The sequence below is a fragment of the Pimephales promelas genome, chromosome 20 (assembly GCF_988280905.1).
Source record: "Pimephales promelas chromosome 20, fPimPro1.hap1.1, whole genome shotgun sequence".
Taxonomy (NCBI): Eukaryota; Metazoa; Chordata; class Actinopteri; order Cypriniformes; family Leuciscidae; genus Pimephales; species Pimephales promelas.
Window position 1 is genome coordinate 29,063,289 of NC_142788.1, and position 22,579 is coordinate 29,085,867.

The 22,579-nt window shown below is 35.8% G+C and overlaps 2 protein-coding genes across 4 annotated transcripts in view; one reads left to right on the forward strand and one right to left on the reverse strand.

The window, feature by feature from the left end:
* The window catches only part of tut4 (terminal uridylyl transferase 4), a 35,381-nt gene extending 18,989 nt beyond the window's left edge, over positions 1–16,392 (reverse strand). Inside the window, exons 1-14 of one of the 2 annotated variants that reach the window (XM_039652872.2) lie at positions 16,200–16,392; positions 15,917–15,971; positions 13,970–14,411; positions 12,491–12,633; positions 9,417–9,533; positions 9,046–9,223; positions 8,362–8,450; positions 8,206–8,257; positions 7,127–7,196; positions 6,875–7,001; positions 6,673–6,792; positions 4,916–5,101; positions 4,644–4,818; positions 872–1,314 (exon numbers count right to left, since the gene is read on the reverse strand). In XM_039652872.2, the coding sequence (XP_039508806.2) occupies positions 872–1,314; positions 4,644–4,818; positions 4,916–5,101; positions 6,673–6,792; positions 6,875–7,001; positions 7,127–7,196; positions 8,206–8,257; positions 8,362–8,450; positions 9,046–9,223; positions 9,417–9,533; positions 12,491–12,633; positions 13,970–14,348 (2,079 nt within the window). In that variant the 5' untranslated portion in view covers positions 14,349–14,411; positions 15,917–15,971; positions 16,200–16,392. The remainder of the gene's footprint in view (positions 1–871; positions 1,315–4,643; positions 4,819–4,915; positions 5,102–6,672; positions 6,793–6,874; positions 7,002–7,126; positions 7,197–8,205; positions 8,258–8,361; positions 8,451–9,045; positions 9,224–9,416; positions 9,534–12,490; positions 12,634–13,969; positions 14,412–15,916; positions 15,972–16,199) is intronic. The other variant, XM_039652870.2, reaches the window with a different exon arrangement.
* Positions 16,393–17,282: 890 nt separating this feature from the next.
* Positions 17,283–22,157, forward strand: gpx7 (glutathione peroxidase 7). Of its 2 annotated transcripts, XM_089124528.1 has the most exons (4): positions 17,283–17,461; positions 20,463–20,724; positions 21,180–21,300; positions 21,575–21,714. In XM_089124528.1, exons 1-3 carry the CDS (start codon positions 17,327–17,329, stop codon positions 21,275–21,277), a joined length of 495 nt encoding a protein of 164 aa, XP_088980654.1. In that variant the 5' UTR covers positions 17,283–17,326; the 3' UTR covers positions 21,278–21,300; positions 21,575–21,714. The 2 variants fall into 2 exon arrangements, with proteins under 2 accessions (XP_088980654.1, XP_039508809.2); XM_039652875.2 differs by lacking the exon at positions 21,180–21,300 and having other exon boundaries at positions 21,575–22,157.
* The last annotated feature ends 422 nt before the right edge of the window (positions 22,158–22,579 follow it).

A 22,579-nucleotide genomic window follows, 5' to 3' on the forward strand; every position in this document is an offset into this window, starting at 1 on the left:
CATTTTTTTTCCAACAAATTTTTGAATATTAAAGAGCCATTTTTTTCTTCTGTGCCTACAAGCCTTTTAATATGTAGACTACCGTTCAAAGGTTTTGGGGTTAATACAATATTTATAAAATAAATTCATACTTTTATTCAGCAAGGATGCATGAAATTGATCAAATGTGACTTTTAGAAAGCTTTCTAAGAAAAGATCTCTCAAATAAATGCAGTTTTTTATTTCTATTCAAAGAATCTTGAAAAAATATATATCACTGTTTCCACAAAAAATATTAAGCAGGAAAACTGTTTCCAACATAAGATAATCAAACATGAGATAGCTGATTAACATGAGAATCTGATTAACATGAGATAATCAGAAATGTTTCTTGAGCATCAAATCATCATATTAGAGTGATTTCTGAAGGATCATGTGACTCTGAAGACTGGAGTAATGATGCTGGAAATTCAGCTTTGATCATCACAGGAATAAAATATATTTAAATATAGAAAACATATTTTAAATTGCAAAACTATCTCAAAATATTACTGCTTTTTTAGTATTTTAGATTTCTTATTAAAGAATTTTAATTACATTTAAATTATTCTTTCCAATCCCAATTTCATGTGGAATAAAGAGTTCTTAAAATTCAGACCAATTCGACAGCGATCCAGTGAAAAGAATAATAGGATCACAAATTGAAGCCGGTTGTACTCCACACAAGATCATTATCCACCTAATGTTAGCATAACTATAACTAGAAATGTATATTCACTATAGAATTCAAAACACTTCCAATCCTGGAAAACACACGATTTCCAAAATTCCCTTAAATTCCCAGTTTTCCAGAGATTTGCACCACAAATATTACTGTATCCTGTGCAATTACCTTTCCTCCCGTGAAAATCATCCTGTCAAAGATGTAGTGCATGTCTTCTGGAGCGATAATGTCCTGTTCCTCCATCTCTTGATCTTTATCCTCCTCCTCATCATCATCACTGTCCATCAGCAGGCCATTCAGGACAGGAGGAGACAAGTCTGCGGGGAGTTCCCGGGAAACGGCTTCAATCCCACCGTCCCCCACCAGAAGCTCGGTGAACCCTGCTCTCAGGCTCTCCTCTTCCTCATCATCACTGCTGTCCCCGTCCTCCTCGCCGCTCCTCTCCACGCTGTCGTGGCGTCTGGATTTCTTCCTCAGCCTGGCGTTCGCTCCGTTCCTGCTCTGAGGACAGGCGAAGTACTTGTAGGCCATGCGGAAACGCTCCTGGATGTACTCAAACACCATCTGACTGTTCAGACTGCGAGCCACGTTCCTCTTCAATGCGAACGGATCTGGAAAACACAACATCGGATCATCATTCTGCAGCTGTTGCTCATTTTAATATGCATCTTAAAGGAGAACTCCGGCACAAAACAAACCTTTAATGGTCTAATCACACATTGGTACCTAGTCGACCGTTCTCTGAGATTTGTTTTCATGATAATTGAATGTAAAGAGTTTTATCTCTAAAAACTGTTTAGCGCATAACGCTAGTATATATATATATATAATAAGTAAAAAGAAATCGCTAGTTTATACCACTAACAAGGCTCAAAATAGCCCCACACTAACACAGTAACATAATGAGGGTCTACATGCAAAACAAAGCATTGAGATCTTTGTAAGTGTATATATACATATATATACACACACACACACACACACACACACACACACACACACACACTACCAGTCAAAAGTTTTAGATCAGTAAGATTTTTTATGTTTTTAAATGAAGTCTCATCTGTTTACCAAGGCTGCTTTATTTGATGAAAAAAAAAATGACACAGTAATATTGTGAAATATTATGACAATTTAAAATGACTGTTTTCTATTTTAATATATTTTAAAATGTAATTTGAAAGCTGAATTTTCAACATCATTACTGTTGCTGATTACACATCAGTTTTCAGTGTCACATGATTTTTTTACTTATTTACTTACATGATTATTTTTTACTTTATTTATTTTTTTACTTATTATTTTTTATTTATATGCATGTATGTATGTGTATATATATATATATATATATATGTATATATATATAGTATATATACACACACACATATATACACATACATAGTCCCACGGGGATTAATAAAGCTTTAAACTAAAAAATGATCCTTCAGAAATCATTCTAATATGCTGATTTTATGCTCATAAAACATAAATTATTATTTTCAATGTTGAAAACAGTCATGTACCATTTTCCCCCCAAAATTCTATGATGAATAGAAAGTTCAAAAGAACAGCATTTATTTAAAATATAATCTTTTCTAACATTAGAAATGTCTTTACTGTAACTTTTGATCAATTTAACTCATCCTTGAAGAATAAAAGTATTTTCTAAATTTCTTTCCCCCAAAAATAAAAACTAAAATTCTTAGTGGTAGTGATTAATGTTACAAAAGCTTTCCATTGCAGATCAATTTTGTTCTTTTGAACTTTCTATTGATCAAAGAATCCTGAAATAAAAATGTAAAAAACTGTTTTCAACATGGATAATAATCATAAATGTTTCTTGAGCATCATATTATAATAATTTCTGTAGGATCATGTGACACTGAAGACTGGAGTAATGATGCTGTAAATTCAGCTTTGATCACAGGAATAAATTACACTTCACTATATATTCACATAGAAAACCGCTGTTTTAAATTGTAATAATATTTCACAATATTACTGATTTTTTTTGGGTATTTTTTATCAAATAATTGCAGCCTTGGTGAGCAGAAGAGACTTCTTTTAAAAATCTTACCAATCTAAAACTTTTGACCAGTAGTGTATGTATGTATGTATATATATATATATATATATATATATATATATATATATATATATATATACACATTTTTTTTTTTTTTAGAAAGACAAGGTAACACTCATTTTGCATGTAGCACACAGTAAAAATGACATGATTATGACATAAACTGGATATAGCGCAGCATAGGTTTAAAGTTGAAGTGAAGTTAAACTCTCTTCCTGTCCGCATTCAATTCACACAAACGACCGTCACACACAGAGTAACACGAGTTGTCTACAAATGCACACTTCAGAAAAGTGTTTGCTGAATGCTGACGGTACATGAGAAAATATCATAGTGTTTGCCATCCTATTGCCAACAACAGAAAAGCAAACTGTATAACATATTTTGGTATACTGTACATCAGCGATGGGCAAAGTCGATCCTGAAGAGTCCTGCAGAGTTTGTCCAACCCTAATCAAACACACCTGAACAAGCTAATCAATGTCTTCAGGATTACTAATGGTTATATCAGGACCAAGGTTATTATAGTTTTGCATTTTTCATTAGTTTTTATTTTTATTTCGTTTTGAATTTTTGTTTTCAAATTCAGTTTAGTTTTAATTAGTTTTAAAAGTGGGTTTACTAGTTTAGTTTAGTTTCTATTTTTTGAAAATGCTTAGTTTTAGTTTAGTTTTTATTAGTTTTAGTGTTAGTTTTAGTCTTTTTTTTGTAATTTGGGTTATTTGTCAGGGGCAAGGTTGAAAAAGGTCAGAAAAAGAATTGTGTAATAATGACTCAACAAAAACATACATTTTTAGAAATATCTATTCAACATTAAAACCAAATGTAGCCTACAATGTGAAATTCCTTTACTGTACCAACAATCTACATATTTTCTATATAAAAATCCCACAGCTTTACAATTTCGGTTACACTTTATTTCGATCACTTTAGACATTCTACTAATTATAAGTAACTTTTCAACTACATTTCAAGCAACTCTCATTAGAGTATTAGTATATTATAGTAGACTGTCAGTAGACTGTTAGATTATGGTTATTGTTAGGATTTGGGTTAGGAGAATAAGTTTACTTGTAGTAGACAAGTTACTTATAGTCAGTTGAATGTCTAAAGTGGACTATCGAAATAAAGTGTTACCGAGTAGAATAATGACATAACATTATTTAATATTTGAATCACAGCTTATAGAGTTTTGACATCGACAACCCAGCAGCATTTTACCTCAAAATTGCGACTAAGTCCGTTAACTTTTTCTAACGAAGGCTCAATCGCTTCTCGGGTCGACATTAACACACTGACAGAATTGTATTAAGAATTTATAATATTTGTACACCACCTTTTAATGTGTGATTGTGTAAATATGTTCATGATGAGATACCAACCTTTCACGAACTTGCTTTCAACATTGATCGAACCCTCGTTGGCTCGTTTTCACGGAGACGCGGTGTGTACTGCACGGAGGGGGAGGGGCTGTGTGTGTAGGTGTGTGTGCGCACGCGCGTGCATGTGAAAGAGACGGAGGGAGAGCGTTACAGGGAAATGAAATGCAGTTGAACAAATACACTGCGTGTTTTAAATAGCGTTAAAATTAACGGCATTGACAAAGACGAAAACTAAGGACATTTGCTCTTTAATTTTATTTTATTTTAGTTAGTTTTGCAAACAGACATTACAGTTTTAGTTAGTTATAGTTTTTTTGTAATGGCTCGTTTTTATTTTTATTTCAGTTAACGACAATGTTTTTTCCCATCTAGTTTTCGTTTTTTCGTTAGTTTTCGTTAACGATTATAACCTTGATCAGGACTCCAGGATCGACGTTGGCTATCCCTGCATCTCAAACATCAGTCTGCCTACCCTCGATGGCGAGTCTACGACGAGGCCAATGCTTGAGCTCTCGCGGCAGCAGCTCTCTCAGACGAATGCTGATGATGTGCTCCTCCAGAGCAAACTCCAGCGTGTAAAAGCGCAGGAGCTCCAGCCACAGCTGTCCCAAAGAACCGCTCACCGGTTCCTCCAGCGTCAAACGAGCCTACAGTCAAAAACACACTTTTCTTTTACAATCCCCAAGACAAATTTCTCAACACGTTTCCAAACTCTACAATCATGCATATTGGGAAAACGTTCACCTTGCCCCTAGTGTATTCGGTCTTCTTCTCTTTCTTCTCCGTGTGGGTTTTGGGTTCAGGTTTGGCTTTGCCGTCCGCGCGGCCCTCGCCAGCAGGAGCGGGTCTGTGCTCCCAACACACGAACGTGCCCGACTCAATCCCCGTCAGATGAAACTCATCCACGCGCTTCACATCGAAGCCCTTGATCTGAACAGAACCACACAACGAGAATATATGTCACATTTATTTAGAGTTACTTTAGTTTGGGGTTTGCTAAAAAATCAGTTCTTACCCAGTAGTGAGGAAAAGATTATACACATAAACACAGTGAATAAGTTTGGACACCCATGCTAAAGTTGCCTAAAAAGAGGAGTAAAAAATCATCTTTTGGAAATTGATATAAATGCCTTAATTAGAAAAATGAGGACACCAATTTTCTATGCGAATGAATAATGTAGCGTAAATAAATAAATGTCAATCCTTAAAATAAAGGGGGCATAAGTCAGGACACCCCTATGTTAAATTCCCATAGAGTCAGGCAGATTTTTATTTTTAAAGGCCAATTATTTATGATTTTTAATTCCAAACTTTATCAGGATGCATATTATCCTGGATCCATGAAATAACTGGCCTTTAAAAATAAAAATCTGCCTGACTCTATGGGAATTTAACATAGGGGTGTCCTGACTTATGCACCCTTTATTTTAAGGAAGAACATTTATTTATTTATGATACATTATTCATTCACAAAGAAAATTGGTGTCCTTAAAGGTTGGAGTTTTCCTCATTTTTCTAATTAAGGCATTAAGATCAATTTCCAAAAGATGATTTTTTATTCCTCTTTTTAGACAACTTTAGCATGGGTGTCCAAACTTATTCACATCACTGTATATATATATATATATATATATATAATGTGGCTGTCGATTTAACACGTTAATTTGGTGTAATTAATTATGGATGAAATATAATGACGTTATACGACAATTTTAGACATAACTTTGCCTGTTTTTGCTCAATTTCGCCAATGAATATAGTTCCAATGAAAGCAGAGCAGAAGTGTTGTGCTTCTCCACGCAACACACAGCGGTGTTCATTAGTGAATCAATCTGTGGTTTTTAATAAAACGATTCACTCATTCATAAACATGTTCACTTGCTTTGTTCCTGAACGAATCAGCCATTAGAATGAATCGGTTGAGTCGAGTGAACGACTCAATGACTCACCCATTAAGAGTCATTTTTGCCACATACTGGCTGTTTTAGTTTCTATAGGCTATTTACCAGTATCATTTCATTTGTCATTCATATTCATGCCACCTGTGAGCTACATTAAACAATCTGTATAAATATGCCTAAATGCCACTTCAGATGCTGCTTCTGAAAAAAAAAGTAATAAATGTAAGTGTAATAAATTCTATGCCGAATCAAAATATTTCTTTCTGTATTTCTCAAACACAATAATGGCTTTAAATGATCTTTTGTGGGTAATTTCTCAGCAGACATTTTATGTGGAATTCATTTGGTTAATTAATCGGCACATCGTGTAATTAATTCGATTTAAAAATATTAATCACTTGACAGCCCTGACACAAACACATATATAGAGTATTTAATAATAATATATACATTTCAGTTTTATATTATATGTGAAAGGTATGATTCTTTTTTTTTATTATTACAGAACTAATCAAAAGTATGTCCAACTCATACAAGCTACAATAACAGACTATTTATAAGGGCCGTCTGTTATTCTTTATTTTGTTCTTGGTTTCTCACCCAATGTCCTAGATAGACGGGCAGGACGGGCTTCGCTCTCTGTTGCAGGAAGAATATGACCATGAGAGACAGCGAGTAGGATGGGATTCCTCCCTCCGCCTGACAGTCGATGTGGCACAGCTACAAGAAAACACACAATCTTGTTAGTCCTTGGTGAGAAACGGCTTGAGTAATCTCGGGAAAGTGTGAGCGCGAGTCATACGTTGGCCCAGTATCGGAAGGCCAACACCAGAGGCACGAGCCTCGGCTCCAGTCTGGCCAGAGCTGCAAGGTGATTGGTGGTGAGGCACGCGACATCATTTCCTGCGCTCACTTTGCACATTAACCCACTGCAGAGACAATAAACAACTCACATCAGCGATGATTTATTATTAATAATGTCTTCAGACTGTGTATTCTTTGTGTGCAGCAACTATTTATAGCATCTCGCTTTTATTGCCCACATAAAACTGACCTCGCCACATCTCTGCAGAAGACAACAGGGACTTTGGCATGAAAATCAGACTCCACCTCGGCAAACGCCACTGGAAACAGAAGCGAAACACGAGTTACTGGAAACTCAAGTCTGGTGCATACATGAACTTGTTAGAGCTGTCAATAGTCAAGTGAGGCACATTTATGACTATATGATCTGTCAAACGTCCTTTAAATGTACTTTACTGAATTTGAGTCACACTAAATCTTTTAAACCGCCTGATCTAAAGGCTTAGACTTCTGAAATGAGTTTTGTAAACATAAAATATATAAAATATAAGCAAATAAAACTTTACTTTTATATATTTTCTGTTTTCAAAGAGTTGGACAAACTCTTTGAAAGTGTATATATATATATATATATATATATACACATTCATGTGGTGGGCTGTATATAAATACACACACACACAAATAAATATTAAAAATGTTGGACAAAATGTTGATTAAAACACACACACACACACACACACACACACACACACACACACACACACACACACACACACACACACACATATATATATACACATACATACAACACATATTCAGAAATCTACAGTACCAGTTTATAAAACCTTTAAAAAATATATATTGTTATACAATAGATTTTATTGTATAATAAATACCATTATATATATACTTCTATTTGACTCAGGACTACAGAAGACCTCATTAACATATGGAATTAATTTGATTATTTAATTGCATATATGAATTTTAACTCATTATTTTATTTTTATAATATTATTTATATAATAAATTATATTATATTGTATATATATATATATATATATATATATATATAATATATAATTTATTATATAAATAATATGTTATGTATATAATAATATATATATATATATATATATATATATATATTACACTTTTTTACACACACTGTTTTTTTAACACACACATATATAAAGAGCTTTTTTATTTTCAGGCAACAACATACTTATTCACCAGTCTATTTAAACAGTGTAAGTGTTCAACTATTCAACTACGACTACAAACCATTATAGTTTGTAGTCGTAGTTGAACGAATGGGAAACTCACCGCTGTTCTTTATGATCTCCAGCACCTGGATCAGCACATCAGGCTGAGTCATCTACACAACACAAGTGTGTTAATAAACACACAGTAAAACCCTAATGAAAGCAGTAAAATGCATCATCACATATCCACAACAGCAGCTCATGCGTTCAGACTCACAGTGGAGGGGTAAGAGATGTCGATGTTCACATCACTTGTTTTGAAGGCGAAGCGGGTGAAACAGGAGCCGTAAAGACGGAGAGAGCAAGCTGTGAAGAACAGAGGACAGAAGTCATTCTGACATCACCAAACTCACAAATACACTTTCTCGACCATTTTTACTGCGAAGTACACTAAGGTTCAAAGGTTTAGGGTCAGTAAGAGTTTTAAATGTTTTTAAAAGAATGCATTTAATTGGTCATAAATACAGTAAAAACTATAATAAAATATTGTTCTATATGAATATATTGTAAAATGTAATTTATTCCCGTGATCAAAGCTGAATTTTGTGTCCCATGAACCTTCAGAAATCACTCTAATATGATGATTTGATGCATTAACATCAATGTTGAAAATAGTTTATAAAATAAAAGATTTGACAGTCAATTTTAATCAATTAAATGCATTCTTGCTAAATAAATGTATTAATTTCTTTTAAAAAAATAAAAACTTACTAACCTCAAAGTTCTGAAATGCTTAAATTGATAATGCAACACATTTGTCAAACCAAACTTTCAATTCATCCCCTATCCATGAATACAGGTACCACAAAGCGGGCCAGTTTCTTCGTAAGTCCACTAATGGACGATAACAAAAAGAATAGATGTAAAGCAGGTCTTAAGTTCGGCAGGGAAAGCCGTGTACCTGTGAGTTGTTTACGTATAATACCCTCCATCCGCAGAACCACGGTTTGCCTCAACGCGAAGTCTTCCTCTGAGATGCCGTGCACCTCAGCCGTCTCCAGGACGGCGCAGTCTAGCGCCCTCAACTGGGCCGGAGAGGGAAGAGGAAGCGCTCGCAACTCATTCTCCTCCTGCTTTTCCTACAAAACACAAATCAGAATGAGTCAAAGTTGATAGAAAATATCCAATATAATATCTTTTCAGTGACACGCAGCGTTCTTTCTCATGTTTGCTAACAGTCTAACGGAAACTAGCACAGTGAACCCTAGCTAAGCTTAGCACAGAGCCACTGTGGATCATATAGACCACAGAAAAAAAGCTGCATCCTCTCACCTGCATGTTCTTCTTGTGACGTTTCTCTTTAATGTGCTTGTGAGCACCCTGGATGTTCTCCACGTGGACTGAACACAGTTTGCATAGATACTGGAAATTCGGGTACTCCGGAGATGGCTGTGGGAATACACAACGACAGACAGAGAAACCAATCACGAGACCTCAATTCACACATCTGACGTGCAACACAGGCTCTTAACGACTACCCGACTTGTTTCAGATTCAATTAACGGCCTGCTTTTGACCATCATTCAAGAGTAAAATCAGTCGGCGAGTGTGAATGCAAACGCTCTTACTCACATTGTTACTCTGCCCAGTTAGATCGAAGTTACAGCTCAAGTCAAATGAAACTATTATCCTTTACTAAAACTATCAGGCCCCTTTGTCCACCAAAGAACGGGAGTGGACCGTTTTTAAAACAGTAGTAGCATGACGTGTGAGTGTCTATTTCTAGCAAGCAAGCTAATTTTATTCATAAAGCACTTTTCCAAACAAATAAATGCAGTTCAAAGTGCTTTACAGGCACAAAAATGAAAAGAAAATACAGTTAAAATACAAGAAAAAAATTAAATAAATTCTAGCTGGGCATTTTTTACCAGTTGCGGAGTTGAAGAATGATCAACTTTGGGTAAAACTCAGCACTCAATGTCAATTGACCCAGTCGTCCAATCACAGTGGAGGAGGGGCGGGACAAATTCCACACCTAGTTAGTTTGTTTAATTTTTAATTATAATAATATATTTATGTTAAAATAAAGTATGAGTATGTGTTTTGTTTGATATATGTCAGGGTTTGGTCCTTCACTATTCTGCCTTGTCAAACTCTAAATAAAACTAAACCCCCACCAACCACCACATCCTGCTTGTACATCGATGACAAACGTCAACAACAAGCACATCTCTTCATCCAAAACTAGTGCCAGAGCAGGTACGTTACATTGTGTCTGCAATTTTATATTCAGAAACAAACTATTTGAGAAATCGGACACTAGTAACAAGACTGAGGAACACAGACTTTTTGGTGGACACACCATTTCTTTAACTTGAATTAAAGCTGAAAACTAATTAAAATATAAATATATTAGTTGAAAAACTAAATGAAAATCAGAAATGTTATCTTGGCATAAAACTGAAATAAGTTTAAGTTGAAGCCCTAAAAGAAATAAAAACCTATCAAAAATTAACAAAGCACATAAAATTCAACTAAAAGCCAATTAAAAATATCAATAAAACTAAAATTTGCGTGCCTGTAAAGCATATATATATATATATATATATATTAGTTGAAAAACTAAATGAAAATCAGAAATGTTACCTCGGCATTAAACTGAAATAAGTTTAAGTTGAAGCCCTAAAATTATTATCAGTAAATACATTTAAACTAAAAGTAAATCTGAAATAAAATGACCAAAGTACATTCAGTTAAACTAAAATTAACAAGAAAACCTAAAATATAAACTAAAAGCCAATTAAACATATTAATAAAAAAATATAATACTGAGTTTTACTTTACTAGTTATACCAGATGATATAAAAAGTGGCATAAAATATTTTTTTTTGATGAGCATTTTTAAAGGCACTCTATGCAAGATCTGTACCTTAATATAACAGCTTCAAAGTCGTTTTGGTGGTTAACAAAGTCATAGTAGGGCGAATCATCCTGGTAGGAAAGCTTGGGGGGGACGCCGCCGGAAAAACCAGCCATGCAAGTTTGAGAGTGGCGCCCCTGACACAGCGCGTGAGAATCACGAAATGGTTTACGGCAACGACGTCACACGCATCAACAACATCATACTGTATGAAGCTACTTTCGAAACAGGGAAAGAGAATCGGACCGTGCTAGAAACCGGACAAGAGTCCACTCGGTCGGGCTTTCACTCGTTGGCGCGAGCTTAAAAGCTGCACTGGATTGTAACTGCGATGCTGACCTGGCGATCTTGTTGATGGACTTGTAAATAAATCTCTTATTTATAAACTTGTTTGTATTTGTATACTTGTTTCTATATTGTATGTTGCTGCACTGGCTTGTAGTATGTCATTTTTTACGGTGCTGTTCATTCATCCGTTGTTGATAATAAGACCAGTTCAATAATTCTCACATGTCTATAGCTTTCGATTACCAGAGCTTTAAGCAGACTTCCTAAAAACAGTCGTTTCTCTTAGTCTTGTTGTTTTTTCCGTTATGTTTTATTGCCGAGCTTGCCACAAGAGCTAGTTTGCCAGCTGAACTCAGGTGTTGTGATGTGTATTTATCACGTATCTTTAGTCCTGTGTCTGGTTCGGATTTCTTATGACGTGTGTAAGTTACTGTTATATCAAGTTTATCTGACTAACAGTACACTTCCCGACTGTAACTTCAAATTGTGTTGATTATGAATCAATCAAATCTTGACGCTGTTGATGTTGATTCTTGCGATTACTATGAGGACATAGTCAATATCTCACATAATTATTAGGACATGTATAAGCCTAGAGGTTGTAAATAATTGAACACAATTTGCTATTATGATAAATTGTAATCATGTCTAAATCATAACGTCCAATGTTATGAAATAATGCGACGTACATTTAACTTGATTGATGTCATCTGACATTTTGTAATGTTTACATTACAATCAAAAAACATGAATGAAATTATACAGTAGTCTATACACTATAGGCTATTTACTTCTGATTTTGCAGAAATCATGTAAAAACGCTATAAGCCAGCAAACGCGATAGGCAACTTTATTATTAAAAAGCAGTCTAGCACTTGACAGTAGTTCAGTAGATATGCAGTAACAGGGGAATAACGGTTATTTACGACAGTGCAAGTACACCACAGCGGCTCTAGAGGTCACTGTTTTACAAAAAAACCAGAGAGTGCATAGTGTGCCTTTAAACAAGGTTTAAGGGCTGCCTGCAGTTTTCCATCAAAATACAAGTTTTTATTTTAGTATTTATAAAAAGAAATGTTTATTTTAATAATTCTTTTGTTGTTGTTTTTATTTCTATTTCGTAATAATAATTATATAATATTAATAATTGTTCTTATAAAGATTTCATATCCAGATAGTGTGCAGGAACATGTGTTACCTTGAGCAGCCGGTGTATGTAGTCTCTGTGCAGCCTCTCCTCCGCCTGTCTGAGTCCCAGCTGTTGGTCAGAGGTCAGGTGACCCACCTCCACGACCTCTGCTGCGACCTCCACCCTCTGTCTGCGATCTGAGATCTCCACACCTGAGATTTAAAGGAACAGACAGCAAAAACAAACCCAAGCATAACACTTTACTGCCACAGAAAGAAAAAACACAGTAAATACACCCAGAGAACACGTTTACAGCTTCGTCAGATAATAAACACTTTCCAGGGGTATAATTGCTTATTTAATTTCAGCAATTTCATGTTAATATTATTTGCCTCTATTAAATTGAAACATTTATAATATTTACTAGAGTTCAAAAGTTTGGGGTCAGTAAGTTTTTTTCTTTTGTCATATATAAATAAACTGATACATATTCAGCAAGAGTGAATTAAAGTGACTGAACTAATGGCTGCTAAATAATCATCTTTGATCACAGGAATGAATTACATTTTAGAATATATATAAAGATATATTTTGTAAAAATATTTCACAGTATTTCTGATCAAATAAATGCAGCCTCTGTGAGCAGAATCAAACCCTAATAACCCCAGTTTTTGTGGGGTCACTCCAGTATAGAGTGCCGAAGCGATGACGTCACTTTGTAGGACAACTCGTAAGCTAGCGGCGCATGGGTTCCCTCGGTCGAAAAGCAATGCATTTTCCCCATAGACTTTTGGAAAATCGCAAAAAATAAGATCAGTGTAGTGACCCTTACAAGTTTTGTCTAGCAAGATAATCTTTACAAGTTAATCCAAAATGTATACATTTTGAAGCCTATAGAAAGTTTTTAAAAAACGCAATCAGACACAATAAAGTTCAAAAAACCACAAGCAGGTTATAACGGTGTGTTCTCTGTCATAGATCAAAACGTGAAAATATTTAGAGGCTTTGTTCACCACAGACCTTATTTCAGGCGATTTAGCAAAAACCCATTCAAAAATCCCATAGGCTTTAGAGCGAGGGAACCGTACTGCTAAAATGCTAACTCACTTCCGCGTTTTGGCCTACAGAGTGACGTCGTAACTTCGGCACTCTATAGACCTTATTCAGAGCAGCGCCATGACAGGTATGAAAGTGAGGCTGTGAGGGATAGACTTACCGTGTTTCCAATGACATCCGCTGTAAAAAGCTGAATAAAGCTCCTAGATTACTTACAATTTTCCACAGCTACATTGTCGGGAGTTTTTTGTCAACTGACATTTCTTGGAAAGATATTTTTCCAGTGTTTCATGAGCAGAACAATCCGAAAACACATGAAATAACAGTACAGCCCATTGAAGAGAAGCAAGTCTATCCCTCACAGCCTCGCTTTCATTCTCATTAAAAATCAAAGATGGCACTCCCGTGAATAAGGCGTATAGATATCAGCAATAAAAACCCTAAATAATCTCAAATACATGTGGTGATGATGATGGGTGTGTATTTTCTCACCAGGTATCTTCTCTTTAGCTGTGGTGGTGGTGTTGTGTGTTGAGCCGTCCTGTGCTGTGCCGGTCAGCAGCGTTTCTCCCCCATCCTTGACCGGTCCAGTGTTTCGGACCGGCGTTTTCGGTGTCTGCTGACGGGCTTCACTGGGCAGGGGCTTCCCTCTCCCCCTCTCGCCAGAGTTAGTTCTGCCCGTCAGCCTGCGGGCTTTGCCCTTGCCCTGCTCCTGAGGGCCACCCTGGATCTCCTCTTTGCCCCTGGGGGCGCCGTCCTTGCATCGGCCGGGGACTCTCACGCTCTCCCTCTGGGGTTTGGAGGACGACGCCTTGCCCCCGCTCGAGCGGGAAGGTTTGAACACCTTCACGGGGCTTTTGGGGTCCTCCATGCCACTCCACTTCTCTCCGGACGAGACTGAACAAAAGCCCGAAGGGCTCTTGGTTGAACGTTTCTGGAACAGAATCATGATATAATCAGATTGTGGGTATTTAATAGGGGTGTATGTCACGAATCAATACAAATCACAATACGATTATTATTGCAATACTCAAAAAAACGTACTGTTGATTAAAATGCTAACTTTGATATTACATTGTGGGTTTAAATGAATAGGTTGGGGCTCGGACAATAGAGACACCAGAATAACAATATTCATGATTCTGAAGCTGAAAACACAGAATTATTTTAGATGAATAGCCTTTGCTTGCACTCTTTCACTGACTAGAAATATTTTAAATAATGTCAGCCACTTTTTACTGGTTACATCAGATATTTGGCACCCACAAATATTCCCCTATTGCATTATTATACATTATAATCAACATTTTATATAGTAGTTTCATGTAGTACTTACACTAAAACTCTGAAAACTTGAATTTTTTTCTCACACGGTAAGTTTTTACTTTGGGGGGGGACTATCCACAATTACATATTGTCAGTATCCACACGATACGTATTATATGACACAAACACACATACATATTTGGATGTACCACCTGACAAAATAGTCCAAAAAAAATCATTTAAACACTGTTCATGACTCAAAAATATGCATTACATGAATTGTGAAAATATATATATATTTTTAAAGCTGTCATGGACCCAGCTTCAAACCTCCTGTCCCGCTCGACACGTTTAACATGAAAGTATGCATTACAGAGAATACAGGCATGAAATGCAATTATATGCATGCTTTACATTCAACATTTCCCTTACAATGAGCACAACATACTAAATATTTCAGAAAGAGCAGTGTGTTTAGTTTCAATTGCATGTCACAACAGAACAATTATCTACTAATTACTTAGTACAGCACAGTAATATACATTTAGGCATGCTTTAATCCAAAGTGACTTCAGGGTTTTATCAGTTCATGCATTTCCTGGGAATCGAAACCTAAGCTCTTGCCGTTAAATAATCGACCAAGAAAGACAATATTCACCACTGATATTAGGCTACTTTCAGTTCGTCGTACTGGAGATGTAAGGTAAAGTGCAGTGCATTGTGCTTGGTTATATGCTGTATATTTTAGTGGGTCAAATGCATACAGTACATACACTATACACTGCAGAGATAATATGAGTAATATGTTAGTATGCTTTAGGATAGCATTACAGCCAGGAAGAAATGACATCATCATTACCAAGCAATTTTCTTTTCTTTTTTTTACAGTCTTATGGCTTCAATCATACATATAAGCAAATGTATATAATTATTATAACGCCTGAAGCTAAATATATAATACACACTAGCTATCAATTTAATTATTTAAAGCATTAGACGTTGTATTTAAAAAAAAAAATGTTTGTATCATGAGCACAAATATTCAATCTTTCACAAGTTTAACGACCTGTAACGTTAGGCCTGAACAATCGCAAAACTAACTTACAGTCGGACAGAAACTACAGTCATGATTAGAGTCCAAACATTAATTATGATGAGACCATATACATGTACCTGGGCTGATATTGTATCCTGTAAGTTATTGCTTGGTTCTGATCTCCTATTCCCACTGTAAAAACACTGCATGTAATAATCAAACACTAGCACTGCACCATTACATGTAGAACACATTTGCATGCAAGTAATACACACTTAGAACTGTGTATCATTCAGAAAAAGTCTAATTTTATAGTGATTCCTTAAACTTTTGTCAATGTATTTAGACTTAGCTCGCGCGCTGCGCTACAAACGCCTCGCGCACCTCTTCCTCACTTGTGTATTTACTTTTCTGTCTTACCTAGATTCACAAATGTGCGGTAGATCAGCAGTACATGCTGAGAACGATCATAAGGAGCGGGGACGGTTTGGCGTCGCGTTAAACGCCATGTATCCCGGCGCTGATGATGTTGTTGTTGTTGTTTTCGGCCCAGCTCGAGACGGTGAGCGCACGCGCCATGTTAACTCTGCTCGCGCGCTGCATTGTGGGTCGCGTCAGTGCGGTAGGCGGAGACTGGAGACCGACGCGACGCTTCGACGCGCCATATCGTCGTGGTGACGCCTACAGGCGGCGCTCTAAGGCTCAAGCAACAAAACTCTAAAACCCAACTTTTTGTTATTTCAGATAGTAACTACTTGAGTTGAAAACTAAGCCTTTATGCTATTTATGATGATCTCATACCTGTTCCATTTTTTTTTACATTTTTTTTTTATTTTACTTGTTAATATTAATTTTAATTAGGCTACACTATATTTTATTTTTATATTTGCTGTAATGTTTCATTATTTCAAATTATTATTCTTGTATAATATTGTCGTGTTTTTTATTTATTTATATGTGACTGGCATTCAATAAAAAGTAAAAAAAACTCTCAAAGAAAACCTATTTTAAGGTAAACATTTATTTATTAAGCCTACTACAGGCTGGCTTACTAGGGTTTGTTGAATCAATAGCCTACTTATACGTTTTTACAAATTATTTTATTTTATGAAAGCACATGTATTTCTCTAATAAAAATTTAATACGCTATTTAAAGTAGGCCTATATATAGTGCTATTTAAGTATTTGTAGCTATTTATTTAGCTACAAAATTACTTCTGTTTATAATATTTGTTATTATTATTTAGCATTATTTAGCTTTTATGCATATTAACACAGTAGATTCAGCCATGCCTGTTGATTATAAAAGATATTTCTCAAAACCCAAGAATGTTACACCTTATTTGCACACTTAACTATCATGCAGTTTATGTGAAAACATTTATAAAGTTTTCGTGTAGCCTAGGAATGAGGAAGCTTTGTGATTGGTTGTTCGGGGCGCGCGCGTCCGCTCTAGATGTGTTTATTTTCATTCCGTATCGGACTGTCCCGTTCACTTTTATCTGTCTTCTCTACATCAGAGCAGAGGAACCTCATCTCACTGCATTATGGGGATGTTTCTCATATCACTTACTTTGCTGACTGTATCATGTGTGGTGGAGGCCAAACAGAAAGACTTTTACACGTTTAAGGTGGTGAACAGCAGAGGGAGGTTAGTTTCTCTGGATAAATACAGAGGATCGGTGAGTCTCCACAAATGAGCCCTGATGCTGCAGACGTGAGATGCAACTAACGTGCATGTAAGAAACTAACGTGACATCACTGTGTGTGTTTTCTCCGGATGCATGCGTGCTTTAACACTGTTGTAGAATTTCCTCACTTCAAGTATTTTCTTACTAACAAACTACTAACCGGCAGACTGGAGTTGTTCTTCATTCATTCTCAGTGTCTACGTGGCAGCGTCATGCATCTCAGCTCCTCACTCCTCAGCTCACTCTCGATTACTCCTGCATTTCGGAATAACTTTCATTATTGCATTAAAAAACGCGAGATGAATATTGCATACACATTCAAACAGGACGAAATCATATTGATTGATTTTGATTGCATTCAATGTTGGCCTGTAGTTTAACATTGCAAACATTATAAAGTATTTTAAGATGAACAATTCACATGCTATAATTTATACATTAGAAAATACACATGTTGTGTTTTATTATGCATCAAATAATCGATTGCGTGGTTATAATTATGTGGTTTTAAACGGAACTGAGTTTGCACAACTAATTTCGAGTCACTAGGTGTCGATGTTGAATAACTTTGAAATCTCCTGATCATTGCTTTCCCGAATAGGCCTAATGTATAAACTACATTTACCTATTAAAGACAACCCGGATCAATGTTACTTAAGAAGAACGCTTTGAGAGAACCTTTGCCAGAACGTTATTTTGAACTTTTTATCATTATTATTGTGGTTCAGACAGCATATTTTGAGTTATGCAAACCAACGTATTATTTGAATCAACTCAAAATTTTAAGGCAGCCAGATAACTTACTTTTTTAAGTTAAACCTACAATATTTTATTACAGTCTTTCCAGTAGCTCTAACAGAGCGTGCCGATGGCGCTTGCAAGAGTTGATGACAATGTAAATGTGTACTTTGAAATGCAATGTGAGACGTTCTGGAAAATGCATAAATGTAAATCTATCATTTTACTACGCCACCACTCCTACTGTTTTTGAAAGTAAATAAATGTGTATTTACCAGCTCTTTACAGGCAATCAGCCATCATTTTAGTGTAGTTGTAGCCCGCAGATGAAATGGCTCCATTTTAACACTAAATAATGAATAAAAAATGTGAAGTGCTTTAATGACAGCAGGCTTTATAATGGAGGTGAGGTGTTTTTCAATCTACCGTATATCAAGAGCTGATAGGGCTGGTGGTCAGCAACCATGTGTAATTTGCATCTATATATATATATATACACACACACATGCATATGATAATCAGAAGACTTGGAGGTCTTCGAGAGAGAGAGAGGTAAAGCAGAGATTGACGTCAGCAGCTCTTCCCTCATCTCGCGCTCGTCCGCCGCTGCTGATTGGCTCTAATGGCTTCATTTGGCTTTTAGACCACAGTTGGTGTTCACGGTCACAAGCTTCAAAAACCTATCTATCTATCTATCTATCTATCTATCTATCTATCTATCTATCTATCTATCTATCTATCATCTGTCTGTCTGTTTTCTATCTATCTATCTATCTATCTATCTATCTATCTATCTATCTATCTATCTATCTATCTATCTATCTATCTATCTATCTATCTATCTATCTATCATCTGTCTGTTTTCTATCTATCTATCTATCTATCTATCTATCTATCTATCTATCATCTGTCTGTTTTCTATCTATCTATCTATCTATCTATCTATCTATCTATCTATCTATCATCTGTCTGTCTGTTTTCTATCTATCTATCTATCAATCTATCTATCTATCTATCTATCTATCTATCTATCTATCTATCTATCATCTGTCTGTTTTCTATCTATCTATCTATCTATCTATCTATCTATCTATCTATCTATAGTATCTGTCTATCTATAGTATCTATCTATCTATCTATCTATCATCTGTCTGTCTGTTTTCTATCTATCTATCTATCTGTCTATCTATCTATCTATCTATCTATCTATCTATCTATCTATCTATCTATCTATCTATCTATCATCTGTCTGTCTGTTTTCTATCTATCTATCTATCTATCTATCATCTGTCTGTCTGTTTTCTATCTATCTATCTATCTATCTATCTGTCTATCTATCTATCTATCTATCATCTGTCTGTCTGTTTTCTATCTATCTATCTATCTATCTATCTATCTATCTATCTATCTATCTATCTATCTATCTATCTATCTATAGTATCTATAGTATCTATCTATCTATCTATCTATCTATCTATCTATCTATCTATCTATCTATCTATCTATCTATTTATCTATCTATCTATATTTAACCCATATATATACTGTAAAACCTGAGTTAGTTCAACTCATGAGGAAACTTTGAGGAAACCGATAACTTAAATTTATAAAGTACACTGTAAACCCAAATCACTTTTAATTGTATTAAATTAGTTCGCTTTATAAGCTAATCTGCTGACGTAGTAAATGCTAACATATTAGTAACAGTATGTTATAAGCACTTACCAGTACAGAAGCACTTGCTGTATGAGCGTAATAATATAAAGGGATAATTTGCTCTCAAATCAAGCTGAATGCACCACTTGTCACCATGATGGTAACTATCCTAAAGCCAACATTAACAGAAATTCTTCTAAATTAGCATAACAAAACATTAATCACTACTAAATCTTACACAAAAAAAACAAAAAACATATTGCACTTAATTTTAGCATTTACACTCTCTTTCGAGTGCCATCGGCAAAGCATGCTGGGAAATAGATATCCCAGCCGTTTCACTTAAACTTAAGTTCGTCTAAATTAAAATAAATAATTTCGTAAAACGCAAAACAATGAAACAGTTCAGTTTACTTAAAATATATAAGTTCTGTGAACTTGAAAGAAAAAGAAAGTGCTAAATACTCATAAAAATTAATTTGACTGAACTAATTCGTTGAATTTAAGTTTGTCCTACTCAAACCAATTAATTATTTATATATATATATCTACATATATATTTCCTGACGTTGCTGATTTCCCTGTGGTGTGTTTGTAGGTGTCACTGGTGGTGAATGTGGCGAGTGAGTGTGGTTACACCGACGAGCACTACAAAGACCTCCAGCAGCTGCAGAAAGACTTCGGGCCGTTTCATTTCAACGTGCTGGCATTTCCCTGTAACCAGTTCGGCCAGCAGGAGCCAGGCAGCGACAAAGAGATCGACAGCTTCGTGCGGCGTGTCTACGGGGTTTCTTTTCCCATCTTCAGCAAGATCGCTGTGGTCGGAATAGGGGCAAATAACGCTTACAAATACCTCGTGGGTGAGTGGAACTGGTTACAGAGGGATCCAAACGTGTTTAGACCAAGCGTGCCGCACAAGCCCTCAAAAGTGAAGCCAAAACGTCTCGATCGCCCCCCTGTGACCGGTCCTAGTATAGCTCATAAATCCCGCCTCCCCATGTTATTCAACGGGACGCGAGACCAACTAAACAATTAAATTACACTTCACATATCCTTTTTCCAAAGATAGTTTCTGTCATTTACTGTAGTTTCTGTCACGTTGGTGTAATTTCAAGTGTTCGTTTTTAAAATAAGTTTGTTTTTAGTTAGTTATGTGATGATAAAAACGGTGCTGTGACATCATGATTGACAGCTGTGATTGACAGGTTCTCTGTGCGAGGTAGTCACTGAAGCACCAGCGGACTTTTTCCATAATGTTGATTATGTGGTCAGTAGTTGTATTTACCTTATTTTAACGAGGTTCTGCAATCAGCAGACAACATTGGAGAAGAACGAAGCAGACAGAGTACACTTAATGAAAGTGCGGGGCGTGTGCTTGCATTTGATTCAGCGCGAAGGAGGGCGTGGCCTTGATTTCGCGGCTTTACTTCCTGCTCGTAAGTAACACGCAAGTGCGCAGACTCAGGTCCCAAGATGTCAGCGTCATATCGAGACACTGGCGGCTACAGTTCTCTCCGATGGAGAAGAGCGGAGGGGCGTCGTCCATCTTTTTTTACAGTCTATGGTTTAGAGACGCTTGAAAATCACACTTTAAAATATCAGTCATTTCATCAGATATAAAATAGAAAATCAAGGGTTTGTTTTTGGCCTAACACAAACATAGTTCATTTTCATGCAATATAACAGCATCTTCTAATCTTCTAATTTCAGAGGCGTCAAGGAAAGAGCCGACCTGGAATTTCTGGAAGTACCTCGTCGATACTGATGGCAAAGTCGTTGACGCGTGGGGTCCTGATGTCTCCGTCAAAGAGATCCGCCCACAGATAGCGGATATGGTTCGGAAGTTGATCATCAAGAGGAAAGAAGAGCTTTAAGTCCTTTGAATCTTCCTCAGCTCTGAAAACTGTCAACACTCAGACCTCAGAAACAGATTCTTTGAAGAAACAAATGCTAATTCAGGCCTATTTAAAGTATGAAGTGTGAGATTAGCTACACCAGCGCAACCCGCTTTAAACGAACATATATCCTCTCATCCAGTTGCGAATCTTTCAGTTCTGAAACTTTGTTGCATCTGTTTGGAAAGAGAAGCACTGAGAATTAAAGTGATAAAAAAGACCACTTTTATTAATAAACCACTTTATGCTTACACGAAATGACATCATTCATGTTATGTCTAATAGAACAACACCAAAAATATAGAGCAATATGATGAACTGATTCTGGAGTTGAAAGATTTATTTTTATTTTATCTTTTTGTTCTGTGATTTTCCTGAAAGATTAAAAAAAAAAACACCATTTGACCATTTTCCTGTTATATTTTAGGTTGGTGGCTCCATTAAAAGTTGTCCTAAATTTTCAGTATTTTGTTTATTTGAAAAGAGTCTTTTTGAAGAAAATGTGTGTGGCGGTGCTTGTCCGTGTAAATTAAAACGAGTTACTAACAAGAATTCATGTTTAAATATATATAAAAAAATATTATTATTTTTAAACTATTTTTCTGAAAAAATGTAAGTGCAAAAATGTATACAAAGGTCAGTCATGAAACTCGCAGGCTGATTGGTCTTTAACTCAATCTGCTTGCAATCACATCATTCTCTAGGGCAAAGCTGATTGGTTCCTGCAGTATCAGTAGCCAATGAGCTTCTCAACCTTTAATACTTGCACTCTGAACAATGCTGGGTTGTTTTAGCCCAAATTTGGGTCAAATATGGACAA

Coding starts and splice junctions, on each gene's coding strand:
- gpx7 (XM_039652875.2), top strand. CDS start 17,327: ATGGGGATGTTTCTCATATCACTTACTTTGCTGACTGTATCATGTGTG. Junction 17,462..20,462: donor TGGATAAATACAGAGGATCG/GTGAGTCTCCAC, acceptor GTGTGTTTGTAG/GTGTCACTGGTGGTGAATGT. Junction 20,725..21,574: donor CGCTTACAAATACCTCGTGG/GTGAGTGGAACT, acceptor TTCTAATTTCAG/AGGCGTCAAGGAAAGAGCCG.